Here is a 25,768-nt window from a genome sequence, read left to right as displayed (position 1 = left end):
TCTCTAAATCAGTGTTTCTCAACCTTGGCAGCTTGAAGATATGTGGACTGCAACTCCCTGAATTCCCCAGCCAGCATGCTTGGCTGGGGAATTCTGGGAGTTGAAGTCCACATATCTTAAAGTTGCCAAGGTTGAGAAACACTGCTCTAAATACTCCCTCTGTTTTTTTTATTAAGCAAGTTCTGGCTTCTGATGAATTAATAAAGGTTTCAGAATAAATAGTGAGGATTAACTTCTGTAACAATCTGAACTCAAGTTACTGAAATGTCTATGTCCATACAGTTACGTCAAATCTCAAAAACAATATAACCATACAGTGGGAATGGGCCATTTAAGTCACTGAATCACCGCGCTAAATTGACAGAAAGTATTTTGTTTCACTTGGCAAATTTTCTTCTTCTATACAATTTCCAGATTTTCTCAGCTTCCTCAAATTCATAACCTTTCTTTTAATTTAGCTATTTTTCTTAAATATAGTTTCACTACTTATGCGTGGCGAATATTTTAAGCATGGACTTGTTTCTTGTTAAATGTGATTGCTTTGACATATTGAGACAGGCAAGTAAAGTTTAAGAGTGAAAATAATCTTACCTAATATGAAGGCCACAACGTAATTTGAAATCTGCCCCATGCCAACTATAAGAAAAAGCACTGTGAACATTTCCCAGCTGGTTGAGAAGATCTGGAGGAAGCTGAAACCTGTCTGCACACTCATGGTTGCAAATAGAATAGCCTTTCTGCCAAACCTTTTAGGGAAAAGAAGAACAAGCAAGCAAAAAGATTGTAAATGAAATCACAATACAATTGTTGTTGGCTTCTAGGCAGACTTAACAGGTCCACCCAATCTCTCCTTTCTTTTCAGTAGACAGTACACCTCAAAGTGATATAGGCATTGTCACAACAGATTTCTGCTTTAGCAACAGAGTTTTCCATGCTCTCTATCCCTGAATTATCCAAACCTAGTTTAGAGGTTATTCTACTCCATCCTCCAGAGTTACCTGGAACAAATGCAAAAGAATATAGCAGGGAGGGAGAATTCTGCCAATCAAATAAGGGGAAAAACTAATCCAAGTTGAAAAACACCTGTAGTTAGAATCGTAGGTACTTTGGATCCAGTTGCTAAATGGATTTGTAATATGGGTCTGGTAATGGCAGATTGAGATGCAAATTAAAATGGTAATCTATTATGTTCACCAAGCTTAAAAAAAAAACACGGAAACACAAACTTAACAACCTGACACATACATATAAATATTTCTGGATGGCTACAAAAAAATACAAATGGACGACTCTGTGTATTACTCTCTAATGTGCATGAAACTCAAGAGTAGCAAAATACTCAGCTAGTATCATGTAATAACATTAACTCACAAAAATTGGCTTGTCTTTCTCAGTAATGTATTGAGATGAACACTTGGTGGCGGTATGTCACCTTCACTGTTTACATGATTGGTTCCCTTTGTGGAGGGTTCAATAGTCCAGCATTTCCAAGAGTCAGCTAATCTAACCCCCAGAAGTATTGTACTGGAACTCCATTTCCATGCTAGATGGGAATGATGAAGGTGGTAGTTCATCACTCTGATGAGAAGACTGATCTGTGCTAGGCAGTTTTACAAAGGATTAATTGGAATTTAGAAGTAAATGGCACATAATACTTGGTTTAGATTCAGAACTGCACAAAACTGATTGTCCCCTCCACCAGAAACCTAAAGGGAAAACTATGTATCACATTTATATCACAAGGTTTTAAGCAGAAAAATGTGCAACAGGGAAAAGGCTAAGCATATCCTTCTTTTCGGTCATCTGTGACAATGGCCTAGGACAATCCCTTTTATTTGCCTTAATTGCTAGTACTGATATTGAAATATGTGCACTTATCTTTTCCCTTTTTCATAGGAGCACATAAATCTCATACAGATACACAGCTACCTATGTCACACTCACAGATGTGTAAATGGCACAGGAAGATGCATATATAGTTCAGTTGTTTACTAACCCATATTCCCATTAATGTTTGATTGCAGTTCCTATCTTCAAAGTTGGAATTAACCATCAAATTAAGAACAATTCTGCATCCTCTAAAGGGTATTACAAAAATATGTTTAAAACCCACACCCGCCAAAAGCTGTTTTTAAGTATGTACTTGTCTGAGAGTTGTCCAGATATAAAAGATCCAAGCAGCACACCCACGAAGAACAAAGATGTAGTTAGGGGAGCTTTCCAGTCATTTTCACATACGAGATTCCACTATAAGAAAACAAAACAAAGCAAACTTAATGTCATTTTGCAATGATTTAAACTTTTTAATAAGTACAATAATGGAGTATGAATTGGCAGTAGGAAGCTAGGAAAAATAAGTTAAAAATATTAAGAACAATAAAAAATTGTTACTGAACAAATAAAAAGATAATGCTGAACAAATAAATAAACATATCATTTAATAGATAAAGCTGCAGGTTATGACTCACCTCTTCGGTTTTATAATCAGCACTTAAATATTTTAAAAAATGAATTCCTTATTAAAATTCATTTGCCTATTTACAATATTCCAGGAATCTAGGCCAAATGTATTTCAATAAAAGTAAAGTAAGCAGAGAAACGCGGGACATGGTGGTGCTGCGGGTTAAACCGCTGAGCTGCCGATCGGAAGGTCGGTGGTTCGAAACCGCGCGGCGGGGTGAGCTCCCGTTGCTCGTCCCAGCTCCTGCTCACCTAGCAGTTCGAAAACATGCAAATGTGAGTAGATCAATAGGTACCGCTTCGGCGGGAAGGTAACGGCGTTCCGTGAGTTATGCTGGCCACATGACCCGGAAGTGTCCTATGGACAACGCCGGCTCCAAGGCTTAGAAACGGAGATGAGCACCGCCCCTTAGAGTCGGACTCGACTGGACTTTACGTCAAGGGAAACCTTTACCTTTAAGCAGAGAAATGCCAACTCGCCGATTTACTCCCATAGAGCCTGGATTACAACCTTGCATGAATCTTGTTTGCAGGATGCATGCAGCTGGAAATATTAGCCAGAGGTAAAATCACTTGGAGCAAAGTGGAAAACAACCACTCCTTTTTATTTTGTCCTGTGTGGATATTTTACCTATAATATTTTCTACCGATGTAACAAAAAGTACTAGAGAGGTAGGAGGAAGAGTAGGGTTTGTTTCTCATTTCTACAACCTGCCCCCACCCCAGATTTAAGATTAAAATTAAAAAGAAGCCAGAAATGTGATCAGAATAAACACGTATCCTATCTATGGATTTACTGCAGTCTATATTTGATTTCAGGATGGGGGGATCAACCAAAAACAAGGAAAGGGCAAGGTCTCACATATTAATTCTCACACTGGCGGGGTAATGTAAAATTGTTTAAAATAAGCTCTTTATTGCCCATTTGTTAATACATCTGTGGTAGGGGATCAGGGAGAGTGGTCTCTTACGCGACAGACGTGGATTTCACACTCATGTTCTATAAACCTAACACGGAGCCATTTGTGAAGAAGGAGTGTATAAGGGCAGCAAGTGTTAAGCAGTCCCTGCTTCTCCTTACAAGTCTTTCCTTAAGTTGAAATAAACTCAATAAACTGGATGAAAACATCCTAACTTTGGGAGGGTGGGGATTGATTCTTATTTGTAGCTCTTATATATACAAAAAACCAAACCTAAAAACATGTGGCAAAAGAAAAAAAATCAAATCAAGATGAAAACAATTAAGGGCCCAGAAAATAGAAAAACACAAAGTACACATGAGAAGCAGAATGGACAGTGATAAACATTTTAAAAGCCAACAACAGGAAATTAAAAGCGGTATTGCCTGGAACAAGTCTTTACTGTAGTGTTTTCTAAAAACATTTAGAGAGGGAGCATAGCAGAAATGGAATCCCACAATCACGTGGCAGCCACTTATCGACACACTTTTATGAAAAGGATTAGAGGCTGTGATCATTCTCATCTTACAAGTTGGGCAGGTTCATACCAGGGGAAGCTGCCTTTAAAATAATCTAATGCTCATTCATCAGGATGTTTAAGGTCAACGCTAGCCCTTTAAACTGGGTTCAGCAATTATCACGTGGGTTTAGATTTTACACACACACACAGTTTCTTTCCAAGGTGTCTGAATGGTACCTTTTTTTCTACAAAGATGTTACATAAATCCAGGATTCATAGTCTTAATCTCTATGCAGCTGGTTTTATCAACCAAGATGAACAAACTACCTGCATATGTGAGGTTGATAGCTATCTTCCAAGCAGTTAGTTCACATTCTCAGGGTGAATATTATAAAACAAACCACCACAGAATTATTACATGTCCTGCTATAGCTCCCTTCTAACTCTGTTAAACATGGTCCTGAAGTTTTAAAAAGGTAAATACTATATGAGCTTCCACAACAGTAATCAGTGCAAGTGGACAGCTTGTTACGAATTATATTTTCTAGCTGTAAGATGCTTCATTCTCATGAGATGGTGGGGGCAAAAGCAGGAGTTAGGATGTGAAGATCGTCTGTGGAAAACTTGGATTCTAATCCCAAAGTAAGTTCTATTTCCTTCTCTACTCCTTTGTTTAAAAAATCCAGCACAATCTGTTCATAACAGGCTGATGTTAGCAGATTCCATGCAGGGACAGTGTATGTCTCAGCATCGTAGCATCCTGATACAGGCTCTCCCCTCCTCTACATGCTTCAAGACACTGCACACATTCCCCAAAAGTGTGGAGCTTGCATCACAACCCCACTTCCATCATTCTGACTAAAGTAGCAATAGCTTGTAGACAACCCCTGGCTGACACCCATGTACTGTAGTTTGTTTTGATTTTCATGGGGGTGAAAACTTTTGACTATTTGGGAAAGTATTATATCACAGTATCAGCAGTATGAAACTATTCCTCTTCTACTCCTCATAGTAAATAAAGACATACAGATTTTCATATCAAATCCTGCTTTTCTACCAGATTATCAAGTGCCTTGTTAGAAGAGATGTATGCTACTATCTAAACTGGCTGCAGGAAGGAATCATAACTGTGCCATATTTTTTTAAAGTTTTCTCTTACTTGCAGGGATGATTTGCCCTATACAAGCATTCAGTATTTTTCACATATACAGTATTTCCATCTCAGAAAAAAAAAAAAAAGCACATTAAGCCGCATTAATCCGAAAATGAAGCAAGCCTATCTGAACATCTTAATTCTTTCATTTTAAGCAGTGAAAGTTTCAAATGAACAGCTGACCAAATAATTGAAGTTTGCATATATTATCAAAGATGAATGGAAAAATCTATCAAACGCTGCATTTGACAGACATAGACTTCCACTTTAAAATTATAAAGGTAAGTCAAAAGTATCACTGGACTGTGTAGAACCTACACAGATTGGGCAATTTCAGTAGACAAATAGGAGCCCCTTTCCAAGTCTTCTACCTGAATGCAACCCGACAGCAATTTGGTCAGCCTGAAAGAGAAATTAAAAAATGCTAAATGTAAGTGAGAATGATACAACTAGCAATGAAAACTGATTAAAAACATAGTCTTACAACTGTTCAAATCTAAGTGATTCTATTGGTATCCTACTATTTGCTTTTAGAAAATGTGTATGCCACCCATTCCTTTCATGGTGCTCAATAGTTTACAAGGTATAATAAAAATATCATTAATATCCATGGGGTGGGGGGGAGATAAAACACAAAAACTGTGGGCCATGACTTGTTCACAATGTCTTAATTCCTCTGCTCCTATGTTGAGGAAATTATTTCTTCCTTCTGAAGCAATAATCTACTCCCTAAACATAGATGGATAAACTGCATCCTATCATTTTAAACTCTTTAAAATGAATTATTCTGGCCCTCTTAAATGCTAACACATTTGTATCTTATACAGTGAATAATCTGGATATCAAATAGCCAAGACATGTCACAGCAGGTAACAGATAGCAGCTAGCCAGATTTGATCAATCTTAAAAAAGCTAAAGAAGGCTAGGTCTGGCTTGTTCTTGAATGGGTTATCTTCAAAAAATCCCAGCACTGCAAATAAGACTGGGAAGACATCCCCCTCACCCAAAACAATCCAAGCCCATCTACATGTCCATATCCATACCCTTGTAGTTGGCAGGAGACAAGCTTGAGTCAAAGGACACCTTGCCAGAAATACATAACCCATGGAGCTAAAACACTTAATTATTCCTATTCTAGATCTGACTGTTGTCAAGATGAAGGCTGAAGTACAAACATGCAAAGCAAACATGTGTCCAGCCTGGAGCTTTATTTGGCCAGAAGGATAACTTAAAATGAAGCTATTTACCTTGTGGGAACAGACAAGGAACTGCACCTTAGACATGGCAAAAATTCCCATTGTAGGAACATAAGAGTATATTAATGGCCTTAGTGAGAGATTCAAGGACAAGCCTTGGATAAATAAGTAACTTTATAGCAGATAACAAGCAGTTCTAATTACAATAAAGGTCAGATTATACAGAGTCCAAGAATCTAGCTCTATCTTTCCGTCCCAAGATTAAATCCTGAGTTTCTTTCTCGCACTCTATTGTCACTACCAACGGGTTATATCTACCAATTTCACAGGCTGATCTTTGGTGGCACTTCTGCTATGTCTACAGAATAGTACTGTCTATCCCAGACTCCTTATCCCCTGCCCTTGCCAACTAAAGGCCTCGTAACTCTTTGCATTCCACAAACTCCTAATGCTACGAGGTGGATGACAGACTGAAACGGACACTTGAAAAAAAATATCCTTATATCACACCTTTATTAAAACATGCAAGAAAGTTTCAAAATAGAACACAAATTTCTCCCTATTGTGAGCACTGAAAAATGCAGAGAGAAGGAAAACATGTTGATTTTTATGAATTTGATTACAAATATAGACCATATTTTAAATTTTCAAGATCTGTATCCAGGGCCTGTGTATTCAGTACATTCTTATTAGACTTCCAGGCTAATATGGAGGGTTCCTACAGCAAAGGGCAATGTGCAGCAATTCCATGTTTTCTTCTTTAATATACATAATTTGTGCAAGTAAAACAATAGAAAAAGTGCTGGGACAAGATAGGAAAGTTACAAATGGAGGTCAGCACTACCTAGTCCTCTTATAAAATTCCCAGACAATTAATTTTGCTCTTTAAAAGAACACATTTTTTTTTCCTCAAGAGCCACACTCCCTAAGTGGGAACACAGGAGAACACACGCAACTGGTGGGTTGTGTTAAAGCTAGGGGTGGATGAACCTTCTCCAAGATCACCCGTACCCATACACCTTCCATCTTCTGAGTCATATTGAGTTGGGGATTATTTTGGATGATGACGATGACGATGATGAGAGGCCCTTTAGCACCAAGAAGGTTGTTAGTAATGCCCACTTAAAAATAATCCCACAGAAGAAATGCTTTGGAAAACAGATCTACAAAACAGTTTTCTCTTCTTGGGCAGGAAACTGTCCTAACAGCCAGGAAACACGCTGAGACAAGGAACTGGTCTCTAACGTTTATTGCTAGTACATAACAGGAATCCCAACAAACTGAAGAAGCGTGGGAAAAACCCAGACATATAAACCCCAAAGGTTAAGGCGGTCCCGATCTGTGTCTCTTTGAATGGCTGACCAATTCCTCAGTGCTACGCATGCACTTAACAGTCTGGATGGGAGCCCCCTGCTCGCCATCCTTACTCATGACAGAAACAGGTTATTTGTCTTTTGTCATGAATGAGGGACATGGTTGGGCCTTGCTACCAAGGCTATGGGCTGCACAAACAGCCTATTTATTTTTATTTTAAAGCAAGAATGGCAACCTTTTTGGTGCTAAAGGGCCTCACTTCAAAAAAACCAAAAACCAAAAACCAAAGGTCTCAGATAATGTGATGATGACGATGACGCAGTGATCCCTCCCTGCAAGGACAACTTTTGAAGGGCTTTAGATAATCCATATGTTAAACCTAGGTGCATCTATGTTATGCCACACTTTTTCAATAAATTTTAAAAATTTGTGAAGCTGGATTTTTGTGACTTATCACCAAAATCTGGAGGCCAAGGGAGGTGGTTGTTGAAAGACTGCAGAGAAACTAGGAATTACATGAAACCTGTGTGTTCCCAACCATATTTGAATAGGTGCCTCTGAGCACAAATATCCACTGAAGGTGTGTGGACAATGTCAGTATAGAATTTTAGATGGCAGAGGCTTCTAGGGTTTTCGTTTTTACTATTAGTTATTATACTAGTTTTCAAACCACTCTGATTTAGATAAATTAAGAAATAAATGGGATTGAAATTCGGTATGTTATATAAGCCTCATTCAATCTTGTGTGGAAGAAACAGGGAAGCCCACATTATTGTCAAACAGTATAGCTACCACAAATTAATTCCTCAACTGCAAATATATGTGCTGCATCTTTTTGTAACACTATACTGTTTGCCTCTACAGATCTTTCCACCACAGGACAGCCTATAAATAGCACAATAAAAATAAATATCCATTTAATGACCTTTTAGGTTTTGTCTAAGGAGATCATTAATAAAACCATGCGGGACACCCAATAGAATATGGATGAGATGCTAACAGTCTAACAATGAAGTTTGAAATCTAAATACTTCTTCAGACTCAAACCAAAATTCTCAAACTGTACACATGGTTCTCCCCTGTAGGAGGTAAGATACAGGCTATAAGCATTCCAGAATGAGAAGCATGTCCACAGCTGCCCACTCCTGCCAATACAAAGAAATACACAGCAGCGTGAGTTCTCCCTTCCTCCAAAACTCCATCAAATCAGAGTACATAGCAAGATGGATCTAACCCAGAAACCAGCTCAGTGGGAAATAGTTAAGAAAGCTACTTAATTCCTTCCCTCTAGCTGGAGCAGTTAGCAGAGTCACCTACTTCCTTCTAAACCTCACAGAGATCAATACAGTACCTGTCACAGTCAAAAAGGATCTTCTCCCATCTCTCATATTACACAGAATTTCAGTTTGCTTCCAGGAATGGGTGGCCGTTCAATCACAAAACACCATTTTTTTAACATCTCCCAGACAAAACAGAAGAAGTGTATGTTGGGAGCATTCCTGCAAAAACAACCTTGCCCCAAAATTTGCTATCCTTTTACCTGCATCTAAAGAACTTTGCATGAACTTGGACATCAGAAGCTTCATTCACCCTGGACCAAACAAAGTATATATCACTAATAGCAAAGGAACTGATAGAGCTGTATGGAAATTTTAACGTTTTACAAGTAGTATACAACATAATCTGTGTGATCTTGTTACAATGTACAAATGGGAATTTGTAACATTCAATATAGATTCTTAGATCTATCTGTATACATCTCACCCAGTATCAGAAAAACAATCCGTGGTGTCTCCATATCTTGCAAATACTTTCAAAAATTTCACAAATTCCAGGTTTAAAAAAAATGTTTCTATCCCTTTTCTGCAAGTACTGCATATAATCTAAGTCATCACTCCTAAAAAATGAGCTATATAAAAGTCTATCAAAGCTGATAATTTAGTTAAAAATTGAAACATGATATATATGAAAAAACTGACCACAAGAAGTAAATATTCAATATAAGGAATTTATTCTGCCAGGTGAGATTGTGCAATAAGAAGACAGATGAAAAATACATTAAATTGTTACCTTGTCAAGAAAAACATGAGCAAAATAATATTAAAACAAAAAAAAACAAACACCAGCAGAGTCACAGCACTACAGGTAGTCCTCATTTAGCAACCACAATTGGGCTGGCAACTTGGTCATTAAGTGAAGTGGTTGCTAAGTGAAACTGACTGTGCTTATGATCTTACTTCAGCTTTCCTTTGCTTTACAGACCTTTGAAGGTTGTAAATGCAAGGACTGGTTGCGAAGTTACTTTTCACCACTGTTGTAACTGCAAATGGTTGCTGTCCAAGGCAGTTGCTAAATGAGGACTACCTGTATAGAGTTAAGACAGAACTTGGAGAGCATCTATTCTGATCCTAACTGTGCATAGGATCTTTTTTTTAATACAGAATGCATATACGACATTTCAGATGGCTTCCCATCCAGCTTCTTCCAGTCCACCATCTCCTAAGGGAGTTTGTTCCATGGTCAAATCATTAGGAAGTTTTTTCTAATCTTTAGTCAAATGTACTTTCTTACCATTTTCATCCATCGAGTCTAGTCAGGCTATCTGGAGCAAGAAAAAGTAAGTCTGCAATATCTCTTGCATGGTAGCCCATCAGACAGTTATCTGAGAGGCTAATTTCTCAACTGACTACAAGCTACAGACTACAAGCAAGAGAAACTAAAATATCTAGAAAGAAATGGTGAGCGTAAAGGAAATGCAAAGCACAAGAACCAACGATAATTATAGGAGTCCTAACACTACACCCACGGCATTCTGTATAAACCACCATGACATGAAAATGAAAAAAACACACAATACAGGTAGTCCTTGCTAACAACCCTGATTGGGACCAGAATTTCTGTCAGTAAGTGAAGCGGTCATAAGGCAAAACATCACATGACCACACCACTTAGTAACAGCAGTTCCAAAAGTCCTGGTTGCGGTCATTAGGTCAGGACTGCACCATTGTTAGGCAAGGACCTCGTGCTTCTCCTGCCCTGCCATGCTCGCCTCTGCTTCAACTCCCCCCACCCACCTATCTCCCCCTCATCTCTGCCCTTTTGGCTGTCTTGCCTCCACCCCCACCACCCTGCCCTCCAGTGCCCCTGCTGCCCCCAGCTGACTTTCGACTTGGCCTTCAATCTGTTAGCTTTTTTAGCCAAGGAATGAGATGTCTTTTCTCCAGTACTATATACATTGAATGCTAAAACCAGATCATGTCTAATTAATACATACTCTGTGCTATTTGTTATGGCCCTGTAGGAAGAAGTGCTTCAGAACTTGTGCAAATGTGAGAACTTGTGAGAACAAAGCATCCATCTATGGTTCATTAAAGCAGCCATGTAACTACATGTAATGGCATGTGGGAATGACCTTGGGAGACAGGGAGAAGAGACACAGCCAAGCAAACAGTCAGATAAAAGGCAACTTAGCCTGCAGCAGGAATGTGGGCAGGGCAAGCTGCTCAGAAGGGGCCCTCCCTAGTTTCTTGAGCTGTAAAAGGGACAGGGGGAGAAATGTACTTTCAGACTTGCAAGATTCTGTTAACGTAGCCTTACAATAAAGTAGAATTAGCTCATCTAATTCCTCCTGTCTGCTCTACCTCACACCCCAGATTGTGCGGCTTTTTGGCTTCCTGTAGTTTTTCTTGCTTAGTTATAAGCTTCTGCAGCAGGGCTGGGGGTGGGGTGGCAAGGGGAGGCAAATGAGAAAGAGTGCAACACAACTACATGACTTAAGTACTTGCAAAAGATATCAGGATCAACTATAAAAGGCTAGGGACATGATGCCGTACAGGTAGTCCTCACTTAACAACCATTTGTTCAGCAACTGTTCGAAGTTATGACAGTGCTGAATATTTATGACTGGTCCTTGAAGTTACGGCCATTGTAGTACCCCTACAGTCATGTGATCAAAATTTGGGCACTTGGCAGTCCACCTGCATTTACAGCCAAGGGTACGCTTTAATTTCCTCCCACCCGCCTATCTCCACCCTATCTCTGCCCTTTTAGCCACCATGAGCTCCACTGTTCCTACTGCTGGGGGTGCAAGAGCATGCAAGCTGCCAGGCTGGGGGGTGGCTTCTGCAGGGAGCAGGAGAGCACACAAGCCACCCTGTGCTCTGCCACTTGTCACCCCAAATGACCTTCATGAGAAGATGCCTCAGGAAGGCAGCGCATGACTTCAAGAAGGCTGGGCACGGCCTCGGGAAGAAGGCCTTGCATGGCCAGCAGCTGCCTCGTGAAGGGCCAGGCCAGGCGCATCTCATCAGCAGTTGAAGAAGACAGCGAAGGTCAGTTGGGGTGGCAGGGGCAGCAGAATGCAGGGCGGCTTGTGCACCCTCCCGCCTCTAGCTACAGCCACTCCTGGCCTGGCTGCGCTCACAGTACCACAGCAGCTGCTTACATGTTCTCCTGCCCCCAGGAGCAGCCACTCCCAACCTGGCTGTGCTTGCACCAGGCTTCAGCGGCCACTTACCACCCGCTGGCCTGCTTGCGAGCTGCCTGGGACTTGCGACTACCTGCTGGCCTCCCAAAGGACTTTGCTTGTTGGAAGCTAGAAGAAGTCGTGAGGAGGTCCTCGCTTAACAACCTGCAATTCTCACTTAATTATGGCAATGGAGATTGCCAGGATCGCCGTTGCTAAGTGATGTGGTCATGCGACATTGTGCTTTATGACTGCATCGCTTAGTGATGGAAATTCCGGTCCCAATTATTGTTAATTGAGGGCTACCTATACAATATACGTAAGGGCAATCAACAAAAGGCAATATGTACACAGTATAAAGTGATATGCTGACCCATTTCAGATACCTATTTTATATATACTTTTCTTGAAAGAAGCAATTACCTATTTTTAGTTTATTACATTCCAAGTGATTTAATACCTAATGAAGCAATACCAGTGGTGACAGTAATTCCAACTAAACCAATTTGTCTTCAAAATCTGGTCCTTTTAAAATTAGCATATTCCTAAAAACATTTGCCTAAGATTTGTGTCAGAAACAGAGGAGTGCAAAAGGCCAACTTATTATTTTAAAAGTATCTGAGGGAATCTAAAGTATTATATTCCTGTTAGTATAGTATCTATTTCATCTTTGTTTCTAAAAAGTCAGCATGGCTTATGCAAATATCCTTCCTTCTCTTCTTTCTATGAGTGCCAACACTCATTACTGAATAGGAATAACCTGTTTTCTTGGACTTTTAAAGGTTTCCGATAAAGCTTGTCACTCAAGATTCTTAACAGCCCATAACAATCACTGAATAAGAGGAGAAAACCACTTACACATTGGTAACTGATTCAATAACAGAAAACGTAAGGTGAGAAAAAAGTATAGGTCGCACAATGGAGAGACAGAAACAGTGGGAGTCACCTAGGGTCTAGTGACATGTATTTTAATTTGTTTATAAACAATCTGAATTTGAATGGGAAATGGAGTGGCCCAATTTGAAAATGAGGAGCAAAAAATCTAAAATTACTTCTATGTATACAGGCACTGAGTTGATAGTAGTGAATTAAAGTAACTCTTCTGAGTGGTGAATAGCTCTGGTGGTGAATAGTTCTGAACCAGTGTGTGGTTATTGTGAAAAGGCAATCTTAGTGACATTAGGAAACAAATCAGGAAAAAAAGCTGCCAACAGAATGTTTTTATACAAATCTGTATTGCCAGAGCACTGGAAATGCTTTGAATAATTTAGGTCAGTGCACCTCAGTTACAGCAGAGCTTTAAAAAGGTAAATAAAAGGCAACCACAATGATCAAGAGGCCAGAGAATTCCCTAATGTGATTTCAAGGTTTGAGAATGTTTAGCTTTGTGGGGAAAAAAAGTAATGAAAAAGTAGATATGGCCCGTATAAATAAATGGTGTGAAGAAAATGGAAAAAAGCCATATTTTTTGTTATCAATTCACATAATTAGAACCTAAGAGTCATGCAATCAAACTGTAAGGTGAGAGATGTAGGAGACTAAGAAACTGTTTTTAGTTTATGTTGTCTGTAGATTATTTCCAGATTTCACTAACTATGGTTTTATTATGGATTTATTATGGGGATGATGACTGGTTACCCATGCCCAGAGGTACATATCAGGTATTACAATAGGCTTAAGACTAACTGAGGTGATTATTTCTTTGTCACACTGCTTGAAGGAAGGGAGAAGCCAGCAAAGAAGCAAATTGGCCAACAAACTGTGTTATATGGGTTATCATACTGAATACTCCTGTTGTTACCAGAGACAATAAGCACCTCTATACTAATTACAAGCAGCACAGGTGAGAAGGTGCTACTACACTTATTTTCAGTTTGTGAGCTTTCTGTAGGAATCTAGTCTCAGAAGGTTGGGCTGGGCCTCTGGAATGATTCACAATGGCTGTGTCCTTGATGTTTTTTCTTCCATGATCTAAAGCCGGCAAATCTAGAACATGAACTTGTCAATGATACTAGTTTACTGGGATGAAGTACAATCCCCCACTGAAATAAAATAGAGACTGAACAAGACCAATTGAGCAAAAGGTAGAGTAATTCTACCTTCCAACTAACTGGAGCTGGGTATGATGAGACAAAGGCACCTGCCTGCTAGGAGACAGGGTTTCCACCAGTGTCGATGGCATATCAAACCCGGGGATCCCATTTAAAACTTGCAGTAACTTCCAATTTTTTTTTTTTTTTTTTTGTGGTAGTGAGCCCCCAAATTGGATGCTTCTATGACTGGGTGGTGAAAGGACTGAAGCCACTCAACTGAAAGTCTATTAATTCCCCAAAATTACCCTTGGATAGCTGGTTTCCCCATGCAGTTGTACTGTAGCTACACATACACATACAAACAGAAGAAGTTAATTCCATATAGTGAAGATATGTAAAGTCAGAAGCATACAACATTTGGTGGCAGGAACGGCAGTTAAAGGGGACGAGGACTGCAGCCAACAGGGCCATAAGGCAAGTCGTGGAGCCATATCACACACATGGGCAGCCGTGGCTTTGGGTTTTTTTATGATTTTGATAGGAATTTAAGGGGAAGTTTTTGCATTTTAATTATGGTGAGGCTATTTTAGGGCTTACTCGACTTGGAGCCCTCGGACCTCAGATTAACCACCTCTGAGCTAGGCTAAAAGGTGCAATAAAACTATCTTGTCACCTCCTGCTCTGTCCAGAATCCGCCAACTAGCCTTTGGAAGTGATGGCTTACCTCATCCGGTTTAAGACTGTTCTCTAAATTTACCAATTTATAAGTGAATTCTTAACATATGCATCCAGTCCAGCTCATTATAAATCATCAAATGACTATCATATACAAATTGTAGAAGTTTCAACTTTTTACTGAGTACTTGCAAACTGCCCTTGTGAAGTATCAGAGTTTTTGTGTGTTAGTCATTAACTAGCCAGCAGGTTTCTCTCATTATCATAGGGCAAAGTCTTTAGAAATCTGAAATAAAGATACTGTACTCTTATTAAAGTGGGAGCAGGGCTGGAATCCTATACTTCTGATTGATCTTAGATTATACAATTACAGAACCTTCTGATATCAATAGCTGAGTCAGTCACAGCAAAAGGAAACGACTTTGTGGCATCCAAAAGGCTAATCTAAGCTTTCACAGAGTATAGCTCACTTTATGAAATGGATGGAGTTATTTAGAGTTAGGATAATATGAAGGTAATGGTGGAATACTATCCTAGGAAGTCAAATTGTTGAGGGTATGATAATGGAATCCACATAAGCTAATATCATACACATAAGAAAGCCAGTGCAGAAACATGAAAAGTTGAAGGTTTCTTGGTTTCTGTATTTTGGGTAGCAGATAACAGATACTGATCTAGGCTCCTGATGTACATCTATGCAGTTTTAGTCCTGCACATATATAGCTGTGGCATTTCTCAGAAGAACCCAAGGATTCAAGTTTGCAAATGGTGGACATGATTTTTTTTCCTGAACTGGCAAACTGTTTGTGTCTTCTTCTGGTCATGTTTTCAGGAATGGGAGAGTAGTACATGTGTCCCATAATTCCTCTTCCATCATTCACTCAAATTATTCAACCTATGGAATTCACCTAACCTGACTGAGCAGAGAAGGACTGGATGTGAATAAGAGATATTTTTACACAACTCCCCATTCCCCAGAGTATCTTGACATGCTGCCGGTATGTCTTATAGGCCCTTACGCATGCACCATGAAGAGTGTGAGATTATGGAAAAACAAAGCTTCTCTGAACTGCCTGTGAGAATATTATCCACGAAGATAGGACTGGCATGAGAAATAACTATGATACGTTATCACTCTTTTGAATAAGCAGAAGTTTCTCCAGTAGCACCATTTTCAATATGGTACAATCTATTTTTAACACTACAGTATTTCACTTTTCAAACTGATGTTAGTAATTAGCCCACTTCTTTGCTCAAGAATCCCACAAGCCATAGTTGCATAATGCTGTTGATACTAAATACGTTTCTACATTCACATATTTTGAGGAAATCCCTACATGCCCAAAAAAAGGTAAAACTTTTAGATATAACTTTGAAAACCTCAATTAGCCAGTGAATTCTTAAAAACCCCTTTGAAGTATTTATTTGATTTATAACCTGCCTTTATTTTTTTTTGCAACTCAAGGTGGCATCCATAGTGTTCCCTCCTCCCACTTTCCCCACAACAATAGCCTTAGGAGGTAGGCTGGGCTGAGAGCGAGTGACTTGTCCATAGTCACCCAGCCAGCTTTTGTTCCCAAAGGAGTCACATTATGTTAACATCCTGCGCCTTGCTAAAAGAACAGCTCTGGAATTAGAAAAGCAGTTGTGATGCAGGAGACATGAAACTCCTAATGGATGTCAGGGCAGAAGAAGTAATTATTACCAAATGTATTTACGTAATAAAAGTTGCATTACGTAACACACAGGCATGGTCTCTCTCTCTTTTTCCACACATACTGTACACATACGCACACATTCAGACATAACAGAGGGTAGATGTTTCTATTTATTTAACATTCTAAGAAGTTCTTCAGTTTCTGAGAAGCTATCTGGTAAGAGTTAAGTTAGCTCTAGGGCACTGAAGGACATATTCAGAACCTAAGAAGCAGAGAGCATTCAACTTTTACAAGCATTTATTGACAAAGAAAACTAAGAAGCAAAAACAGGGATTTATCCCACAATAACAGTCTCTCTGAATGAATTTCTAAAACACTCTTCCAGGAAATGGGAGTCTAATTTTTAATAGGGGAAAATCCAGAAGAGACCTCTTGAGATTAGTACAAATATTTTCATCTAGATCAAGTTTAACAACTTGGATATAGACTCAGCTATATTCAAAGCTTGCCAAATGATAAAATACATAAATAAAATGAATTACATATTTTTTCCTAGACCGATCTATCTATAAATTTATTCACCGCCCATCTCTCCCCAACTGGGGGATTCTGGGTGGCTTACAATAAAACAAGATTAAAATATAAAACCATTACAATTAAAAATATAATAAAAATATAAATAAAACCTACATGGCGAAGAGATCTTAATCAGACCTTCAGTGTGGTAGGTCCCTCCGGATCACTTCATGGCGCTAGCCATCCCCAGGTGTAATTATTTGCCCTCCCATTCCAAGCCTGCCATATTCATATTCAAAGTGGTATTTAAAACTTTCAAATTCTAAGTAGTGAAATTTCTGCCTACATACAAAATTCTACTAATATAATTTAATCACTATTTAAAGATCTCTGAGGGAAATATAAACAATGCTTTTTATTACACGTATTAAAGTTTTATGCCAATATTTAACTATGTATGGAACAGCACTTCTAACTATGAGTTTGACCATCAAATGAAACTGACAGAAATACTAAAAAGATGTATTATTAGGGTTTGACAATCTCAGCTGCCATGGTGACAATGCCAAATGGTCTTCTAAAGTCTGAAGCTAAACAGGAGAATGACAACCCCTACTCTACCCTCATCCCATCCAAAGTTGAGGAAAAGCCTTTCTTCTTCTTCTTAGACCAGTTCCAACTTCAGGCATTGAACTAGAGAAGGCAGGAGCAAGATTTTAGAAATGCAGAGAAATAAGGAATAAGATGCCACCATGGGGTAGGAGCTTCATCAAGAATCTAGGCCAGCCCAGATCTAGAGACCTCTGTGCACTGCAAATTCTGCTGCCAACATCAGCTTCTAACTGAATATGTTTTTTTGAATGCTTTTAAATTATGTTGTCTGTAACAGGAGCCATCTCAAAAAACGAAGCCAGGTTGGATTTTATTTGGACTTGGATGGGGGACCACCAGGACATCCCAGCCTGTAGGCTAGACTGGAAAGTTGAACTAACACCCTGGAAAAGCCAGTGACAAACTACTTCTGCAATACTGCCAAGAAAACATGGTTATGTCAATGAAATCACCAGGAATTGAATTCAGTTTGAGAGAGATTGTAGGTCTCTCTACTTTACAAATGTAGCACGTATTTTTCTTCTTTTATTTTTAAAATTAAGGATAAGAATGCCCACTGGGAGTGTTTTCAGGCTGTTTTTAAGGGGTTTGAAGGTACTCACAGGAGTGATTTACCTTGCATGGGCCTCTCACTCTTCTCTCACTCTTGAGACCTTCCAGTATTGGGCCTGCTCTTTCCTGAATGCCAGACAGCCTTCTGAGGTTTGGGAGGTCAAGTTACAGCCTCCAACCCCTCAAATACCGCCCACCTGCAACAATCCTACACCAACTTGCTAAGGTTCACTGAGCTCAATGAAACATCATCTTTACAAGCTTACCCTGCAGAACTCTTACAAGGTGGAACATGTAACTTTTCAGAAGTGCTAGTTTCAAACAGAAGTACAGTGTTTGACCTATCTACCGAAAATCAATGAGAATTAAAATGACTGCGTACAGATGAAACCCAGAGTTAACTATACTTTTATATTACACAGTATATATCCTCAATGTTCTGGGAGCCAAACAGCTACTTTAGAAGAACTTACTTACTCTAGCCCTGTGGGATTTCTGAGTTTTTTAAAATGGCTTGCATGTCATGTTATAAAACTACTTACCTCTAAGTTTCAAAACTCATTTGAAATATTATCTTGCAGAAAACACAAGCCTATGTTGGGAGCTGCACCATTCTTTGGATCTTTATCTCAGAATCTCAAGGCTGAAGACTGATATGCTGTTGCTGTCTAACTACAACCAATAAAATACTGTACTCTAGCTGAATATTAAAAAGGGGAGAAGGTGCAAAATAATAAATTGAAATAAATTTGACCAAGTTCTCTTTCTTTTTTTCCCATGAGAAATTTCTAAAATTTCTAAAAATTTATAAAGTTTTGCAAAGCATATGTGTTAAAAATTAGTTGGTAATCTAATACAATTAAAGCCATTATATTTAAATCATTAGATTTCAAGTGGATTAGTAAAGTCATTAAAAAGTAGATTTAAAGTGGATTAGTAAAGTCATTAGATTTCAAGTGGATTAGTACTACTGTAGACCTCTAAATATTAGAATGATCTATTTTCAAATCTTCTGCAACTTTTAACTGTTGATGCAATGGCAAACAGTACTTTTTCTATTCTGAATATTAAATTTACTGTGAATGTCAGTTTGCTACAGTGAAGATAGGGCATCCTACAATGAATCCATCTTGCCCACTTGCTCTACAGGCAGGGAGGGAGAAGTTTTGATAATGTTTCCAATTGGAGAAACAAACTAATTTCCCAGTTTTGGAATGACAAACGCCAAAGAGACCTCAACGTTCATGAATGTGTGCAGGTTATAAAAGGAGGAATGAAAAAAGAGTTGATTATACTACAAAATCAGATCATACAAGTTAAAACAACCAAATACAATTCAAGAATACAATAAAATCTCATTAATTAAGTACATCACCTACTTCTGTTGTTGGGTCTGAACACAGTGAAGTGTTATGGCCTGGGCAGAGAATTTAGCTATTGTACGGGTAATTTCAGGATGCTTATCTTTTAGGAAAAGTTTTAAATACCATTGGTCTGAACAGCTAGGCAATCTATCTATTAAGGGTTGAATTGGGAGTGCTATTCCTTATAAAATCTACACCTCAGAAAGACACACTTTAAGGTTTCAGTTTCATCAGAGGCACAGGGTCATCTTCTGTCCAAAAAGCATCTCATATCTACCATCCATGATTGCAGAGGGAAGAGCACTGAAGTGTGCTCTGGAGAAGGTCCAGCGATACTTGGAAGAAGGTAACTTGTATAGTGTGGATTGCAGTTTCCTTGTTTTGTTATAATAAAGGTGGGATAGAAAACAAACAAACAAACAAACAAACAAAGTCAGTATAGTTTTGGGGCAGCTGCAAGGTTATTCTGGAGTTCCATATTTTCTAGTCTTTGTTTAATTTCCTCCTTTACTTTATCCAGTCTCATGGTTAAAAGGAAAAAGGAGAATGGAATCACAAGGTTCACTGGAAAACCTCTGACCCAGGTTGTCCACCTGCTGCATGTAGCATCTTCTCCAAGTGCCTGATCAGTCTGGTTGAGGCACGGTACGTAATAGTGAGTGAATGGGAATTGATTAGTGAAACTATTTAAACCAACCAATTTCTTTTATTTCTTAAGCGTTGTGCCTACTGTGCCATATCAGTTGTTGCCTAAAATCTCAAATCTTTTGACTTTGGTTCCTGAGTGCAGCCATCCCTATATCTCAGAGTAAAAAGCAAGGACACTCAGGTTGGACCCCAGAAATTTTGGAATAAGACTGGCAGCTCCTCCCACCTACTCTACACAATATTCTTTAACCCACCTCTCGTGGTCTGCTTCTCAATTTTTTCTTTGGGAGGGGGAGGAGGTCATGTCCAATCTAAACTGTTTTTGCATATCACTGGCTGAAAACACGATCTTAGAGGGATAAGCAACAGTGAATTGTACATATGTCTACTGGGAAACATGTGGAGCAGATGTAAGCAGATATAAACTTTACAGTATTTTACAGTATAGAGCTATTTTTAGGATGTGCAGATTGCTTCAGTAAAGTACCCCTCTGGATTCACTTTTCAATGGCTGCTGGGAACCAGGAGGAGGAAGATTTCAGTGAGTGGGGAAAGAGGCAGACCAGCTCAGAAGTGGGGGCTGTGGGAAGGAAATCTCCAGGGAGCTCTTTGCCCCCACTGGACTCCTCCCCCTCCCCAGAGACTCTCAGAGCATCAGCCTATCTCAATCCATCCTTTTGATTTCAGGAGTGGCTAATATGATGCCTTTAGGGCAGTGTTTCTCAACTTTGGCAGCTTGGCAGCTGTGCTGGCTGGGGAAATCTGGGAGTTGAAGTCCACACATCTTCAAGCTGCCACGGTTGAGAAACACTGCTCTAGGGTGCTCCCAAGCCCTCTCTCTTGCTAACATTCCCTTGCAACAGGCTTTAAGAGGAATGCTGCCCCCAACCTGGAGACAACACTGATTCTTCAAGACCTGACAGACCTGTCCTTCATGAATCTATCCAATCTCCCTTTAAAGACATCCAGTAAGTGGCTATCATCATATTTTGTGATAACGAATTTAATAGGTAAATTGAGCATTGAGTTTTCGACTGATTGGAAGAGAGTTAGACTAACCAGCTTCAAGAGATGACCCCTTAATTTTATATTTTGAGAAAAGAACATCTCCCTGTTTCCACGCCATGCATGAACTTATACACCCTTTTTATTTCCTCCTTAGTCACCTTTTCTCTGAGCAACTCACAGAGCATTCTAAAATTTTCTTGTAAAGAAGATAAAAGATATATTTAAATAAGTTATATTTGCTCCTTGAAATAGTTCTGATCATCTGCTCATTTTTATAATTCCTTATAGTCATGTTAAAATTCTTAAGCCAAAGTTAGTGCTCTCTTATTATGGCTGGTTTCTATTTCCTAAAAAAAAGCTTCTTAACTTTTATAGCTTTCTGGATCTTAGCAGAAAGACATCCTGGTCTTTAGATTATGTTCTTATATTCTAAACATCGGCATCCATTCCTAACTATGATGACATCAAAATGACAAAAAGGTTTTGTAGAGTCAAGCATAAGTTCTGCCATTTTATGCTTGCACTGTGATGTTGTCTGCAAGTATATGTTATGGCTCATAATTAGTAACTTGTTCCTTTTGCCCTTCTTTTGCCTAGAATTGTGGAATACTTTCTAGCTGAGTTTCAATTATTATGATTTTATAGAACTCCATGCATTATGGGACAAAATGGCTTTCTTGATTTTTACTTTCATTTTTTTCATCAGTCCCCTTATATTTTAGAAAGTCCCCTTTTGTAATAAAATGCGACTGTATTAGGGTCTGTTGGATATTTATCACCTACATGTACACTAAATTTAATAATAGTATGGTCACTGATTCCTATTGGTTCCACAACACTTATCTTTCACACTAGGTCACAGTAACCACTTAGAATTACAGATAGTCCTCTGGTTACGACCACTTGTTCAGCAACTGTTCAAAGTTATGACGGCAACTTACGACCGGTCTGTGAAATTGAGGCTGTTGCAGTGTCCCCACGGTCATGCAATCCTGATTTGGGCACTTGGCAACTGGCTCGCAATTACAACAGTTACAGCACCCTGCAGTCACGTGATTGCCATTTGTGACCTTCCCTGCTGGCTTCCCACAAGCAAAGTCAATGGGAAACTAGCAGGCGGTTGCAAATTGCTCCTGCTCCCACTGCATTTTTGCCCACCTGTAGCACCCACCCGCCCTCCATAGCACCTGCCCACATGCCCATAGCTCTCACCCGCCAGTGTGCTTGCTTGGGACTCCTGCCCCTTCCTATGTCACAGTTGTCTAAGGACCCCACTTAATGACCCGTTGTCATGCTCCCAGATCAAATGTTCCCAGAACATCTGATCCGACTCGCATGCATGAATGGAATCTGTGACGTACCTGACTCCATTACTGCACAGCTGGATTGCACGTCTCTCACGTAGCCCCAGAATGCTGTATATTCCCTTATAAGGGCATGACTTGTATTTCCCTATTCTCTTTGTACTCACTCCCCCGCCCTGATAGAACTGCTGAATAAAAGGAGGTGGGGGCGTGGCCCAGGAGGCAGTACCAGCAACCTCCTGAGATGTAGCGTGACTTGCCAAAAAAGAATCCTGTGCCTACCGTTGTTTTTTCGACCTCACCCTTGCGAGGGAATCGTTGGCTCATTCCCCCCCAGGGAATCCCATAGACCGAAGGGCGAAGGGCTGGTCGCGTGACGCGACAACTGGGGGCTCGTCCGGGATCCCTTCGGTCTCACGGTGTGATCTCTGTCTAGAGGTGCACTGCCTTCACTCTCGTTACTACGCACCTGGCAAAGGCTCTGCAATCGTAAGTAATGGGCTCCCCACTCTCCAAAGTTTCGTCAGTTCATAGGGACGAACTTTATGATTTAGTGAAGAAGGCTAACTCTTGTCAAAAGGCTAACGGTACGACCATCTTTCCCATTTCAAAAAAATCGGTGACTCAACTCCTACTGTACATGGACAGACACTGCCCTGTCTATCCTTCAGAGGGGTCGCTCAAAGCATCCACTTGGGAAAGGATAGGAAAATATTTTCATGATACCCCACGAGCACCCGTGCCTATTCTGACTGCCTGGAAGGCTGTTATGGCGGCCATCAACACTCTTTACCCTCCCCCGTCTTCCCCGGAAACTTGCCCTTCTCCTCCCGGCCCAAAAACCCCACCCCCTCTTGCCGCCCATCTCGATGCTGCCTCACCACCACCCCCTCCATACCCAGCCGTTCCTCCTCCCCCTTCAGCTCCAACCCCCGACTCCCCTCAACACCACCCCCTAGGAGGCGCCATCACTGAACTCCTCTCCTCCCCCCTCTCATTGGAAATGGAGAGTCCCTCTGCCTTTCCCATGACCATCGGCCTAGGGGCGGCGGGAGGAAATTTGTATAACAATATTGAACTTAAGGTTTTGAAACAAATCAAAGATGCTGTAACCACCTACGGCTTGCACTCTCCTTTTACTAGGGGAGTTTTAGACTCTTTAGTTACTGCTAACACTGTTATGTTATTGTATGATTGGAAAATGCTTTTTTCTATGCTTATGACCCCGGCGCAATACGTTGTGTGGCAATCTGAATACGACAAAGGGGTGGAAGTAGAAATTAGAAGAGGTCTTCCCGCAGGGGTGACCGCAAATCAATTATTAGGAAAGGGACAATTCGCAACCTTAGTCCAGCAACAGAACTCCCCCCGTCGTTGTTTTGCTATTATTCACATGTGCGCCATGAATGCTCTCAAAAGAGTGGATGATTCCGACTCTCAATCCACCCAAACATTTTTGAAAATAATGCAAGAACCAAATGAACCATATGCTTCTTTCATAAGTCGCCTTCAGATTGCTTTAGACCGACAAATTGATAATGCCACGGCTAAACATGAGCTGCTAATGAAACTTGCTTTCTCTAACGCTAATCATGACTGCCAGACCATTCTGCAACCCGCAGTCAATCAACCGGGTGTAAAGCTTGCAGACTTCCTGCAACTCTGCAGAATCGTTGGTACCACCTCTCACAAAGTGAGCGCTCTCGCTGCCGCCATTACCACCTCGCTGCCTTCTACTAACCCCTCCCCTCAGCTCCATTCCCCGGAAGCCCTCGCAATCACTCGTCATGGAAATTGCTTCAATTGTGGGAAGCCGGGCCACTTTAAGAATCAATGCCGTGCACCCGGGGGAGGTGGGGCGCCCCCTTCCACTCAAAGGGGGCCGCCCCCCCCTCCAAACCTAAAACTCCTTGTCCCAGGTGCCGCAAAGGCTATCATTGGGCCTCGCAATGTCGCAATAACTCCTCCCCTCACCAGCCTTCGGAAAACTAGATCGGGGGTTGTCAGCTAACCCCGCCCCAAAGGCTGAATTACCCATCACCAGCTTCCCTGTGGAGTTGGCAGAGGATCTTTTGTATGACGATCCGGGGGCTGTCCTTTCCCTTCCTCTTGTTGTCACGCTGCATAAACCCCTCCCTCCTCTTACCCCTGCTTTGCTTATTCCCAACTCCTCGCTTACGCTTGAGGGAATGGTTGCTGCTCCCTATTTGTATGATTCGTCAGATTTGACACAAATTGCTCTGGCAGGAGTGGGAGATAGGTGCTTTTCCTTAAATAAAGGAACAATTGTCGCCACGCTCATACTTCTCCCTTCTCCTGATATGCCATCATTGTTTGCCTTGCAGCAACCAGTCCAAACCTCTAAACCCACCCTCCTTGTCACACTAAATGGTCGCTCTTTCGAAGGCTTGATTGACACCGGCGCCGACGTCTCTGTCATTCGTTCCGCTGAATGGCCCTCCTCCTGGCCTATCGCCGAAGCCTCCTCGGTGCAAGGAGTAGGCGGAGCACAGGCCGCTAAGGTCAGCTCTCATTGGCTTTCTGCTGTGACTGCTCATTCTCATATTACAGCGTATCTAAAGCCTTATATCTTGCCTTTGCACTGTAACCTATGGGGCCGTGACTTGCTTTCACAGTTCCACGCTTTTATTCAACTTCCCTAATGGCTTTACAGGACCCTTTAGGGTCTCTCTCTCTCTCTCTCAAAACCTCTGTGCCGGTATGGGTTGATCAATGGCCACTCACCAAAGAGAAACTGGACGCCTTACATATCTTGGTCCAACAGCAGTTAATTGAAGGCCATATCGAAACCTCCACCAGCCCATACAATACTCCGGTATTTGTCATCAAAAAGAAGTCTGGCAAATGGCGCCTCCTACAGGATCTTAGGGCTATCAACACCATCCTTCAGCCCATGGGACCTTTGCAGTGTGGACTTCCCAACCCCAACTTGATTCCGGAAGGACACGACCTTATTGTAATAGACCTCAAGGATTGTTTTTTTTCCATACCTTTGGCACAAAAGGACAGAATTATTTTCGCATTTACGGTACCGGAACTTAACAATTCAAAGCCTACTGCTCGGTACCAGTGGAAGGTCCTCCCACAAGGCATGTTGAACTCACCCACAATGTGCCAATTTTTTGTCGATAAAGCATTGCAACCCTATAGATCCCAATTTCCGCATTTTCTTGTGTATCATTATATGGATGACATTTTAGTCGCTGCTGAGGGCCCGAAAGGGACAGTTCAAAAAACTTTTCCTATTCTTTTAGCCACCCTAGCAACGGCAGGGTTGCACGTTGCACCAGAAAAGGTCCAGTCTCGTTATCCAATGCAATATCTAGGCCACAAAGTTTTAGCCTCCACAGCTGCCCCACTTCTACCTATG

At 40.7% G+C, this 25,768-nt stretch overlaps 1 protein-coding gene across 1 annotated transcript in view; it reads right to left on the bottom strand.

The window, feature by feature from the left end:
- The window catches only part of SLC22A4 (solute carrier family 22 member 4), an 89,216-nt gene that overhangs the window by 36,716 nt on the left and 26,732 nt on the right, over positions 1-25,768 (bottom strand). Inside the window, exons 2-3 of the mRNA XM_063292331.1 lie at positions 2,144-2,247; positions 592-746 (exon numbers count right to left, since the gene is read on the bottom strand). Of these exons, the coding sequence (XP_063148401.1) occupies positions 592-746; positions 2,144-2,247 (259 nt within the window). The remainder of the gene's footprint in view (positions 1-591; positions 747-2,143; positions 2,248-25,768) is intronic.

Source organism: Candoia aspera, chromosome 2 (assembly GCF_035149785.1).
Source record: "Candoia aspera isolate rCanAsp1 chromosome 2, rCanAsp1.hap2, whole genome shotgun sequence".
NCBI lineage: Eukaryota > Metazoa > Chordata > Lepidosauria > Squamata > Boidae > Candoia > Candoia aspera.
The sequence above is the reverse complement of the archived record's forward strand: the minus strand, read 5'-3'. Positions and strand labels throughout refer to the sequence as shown.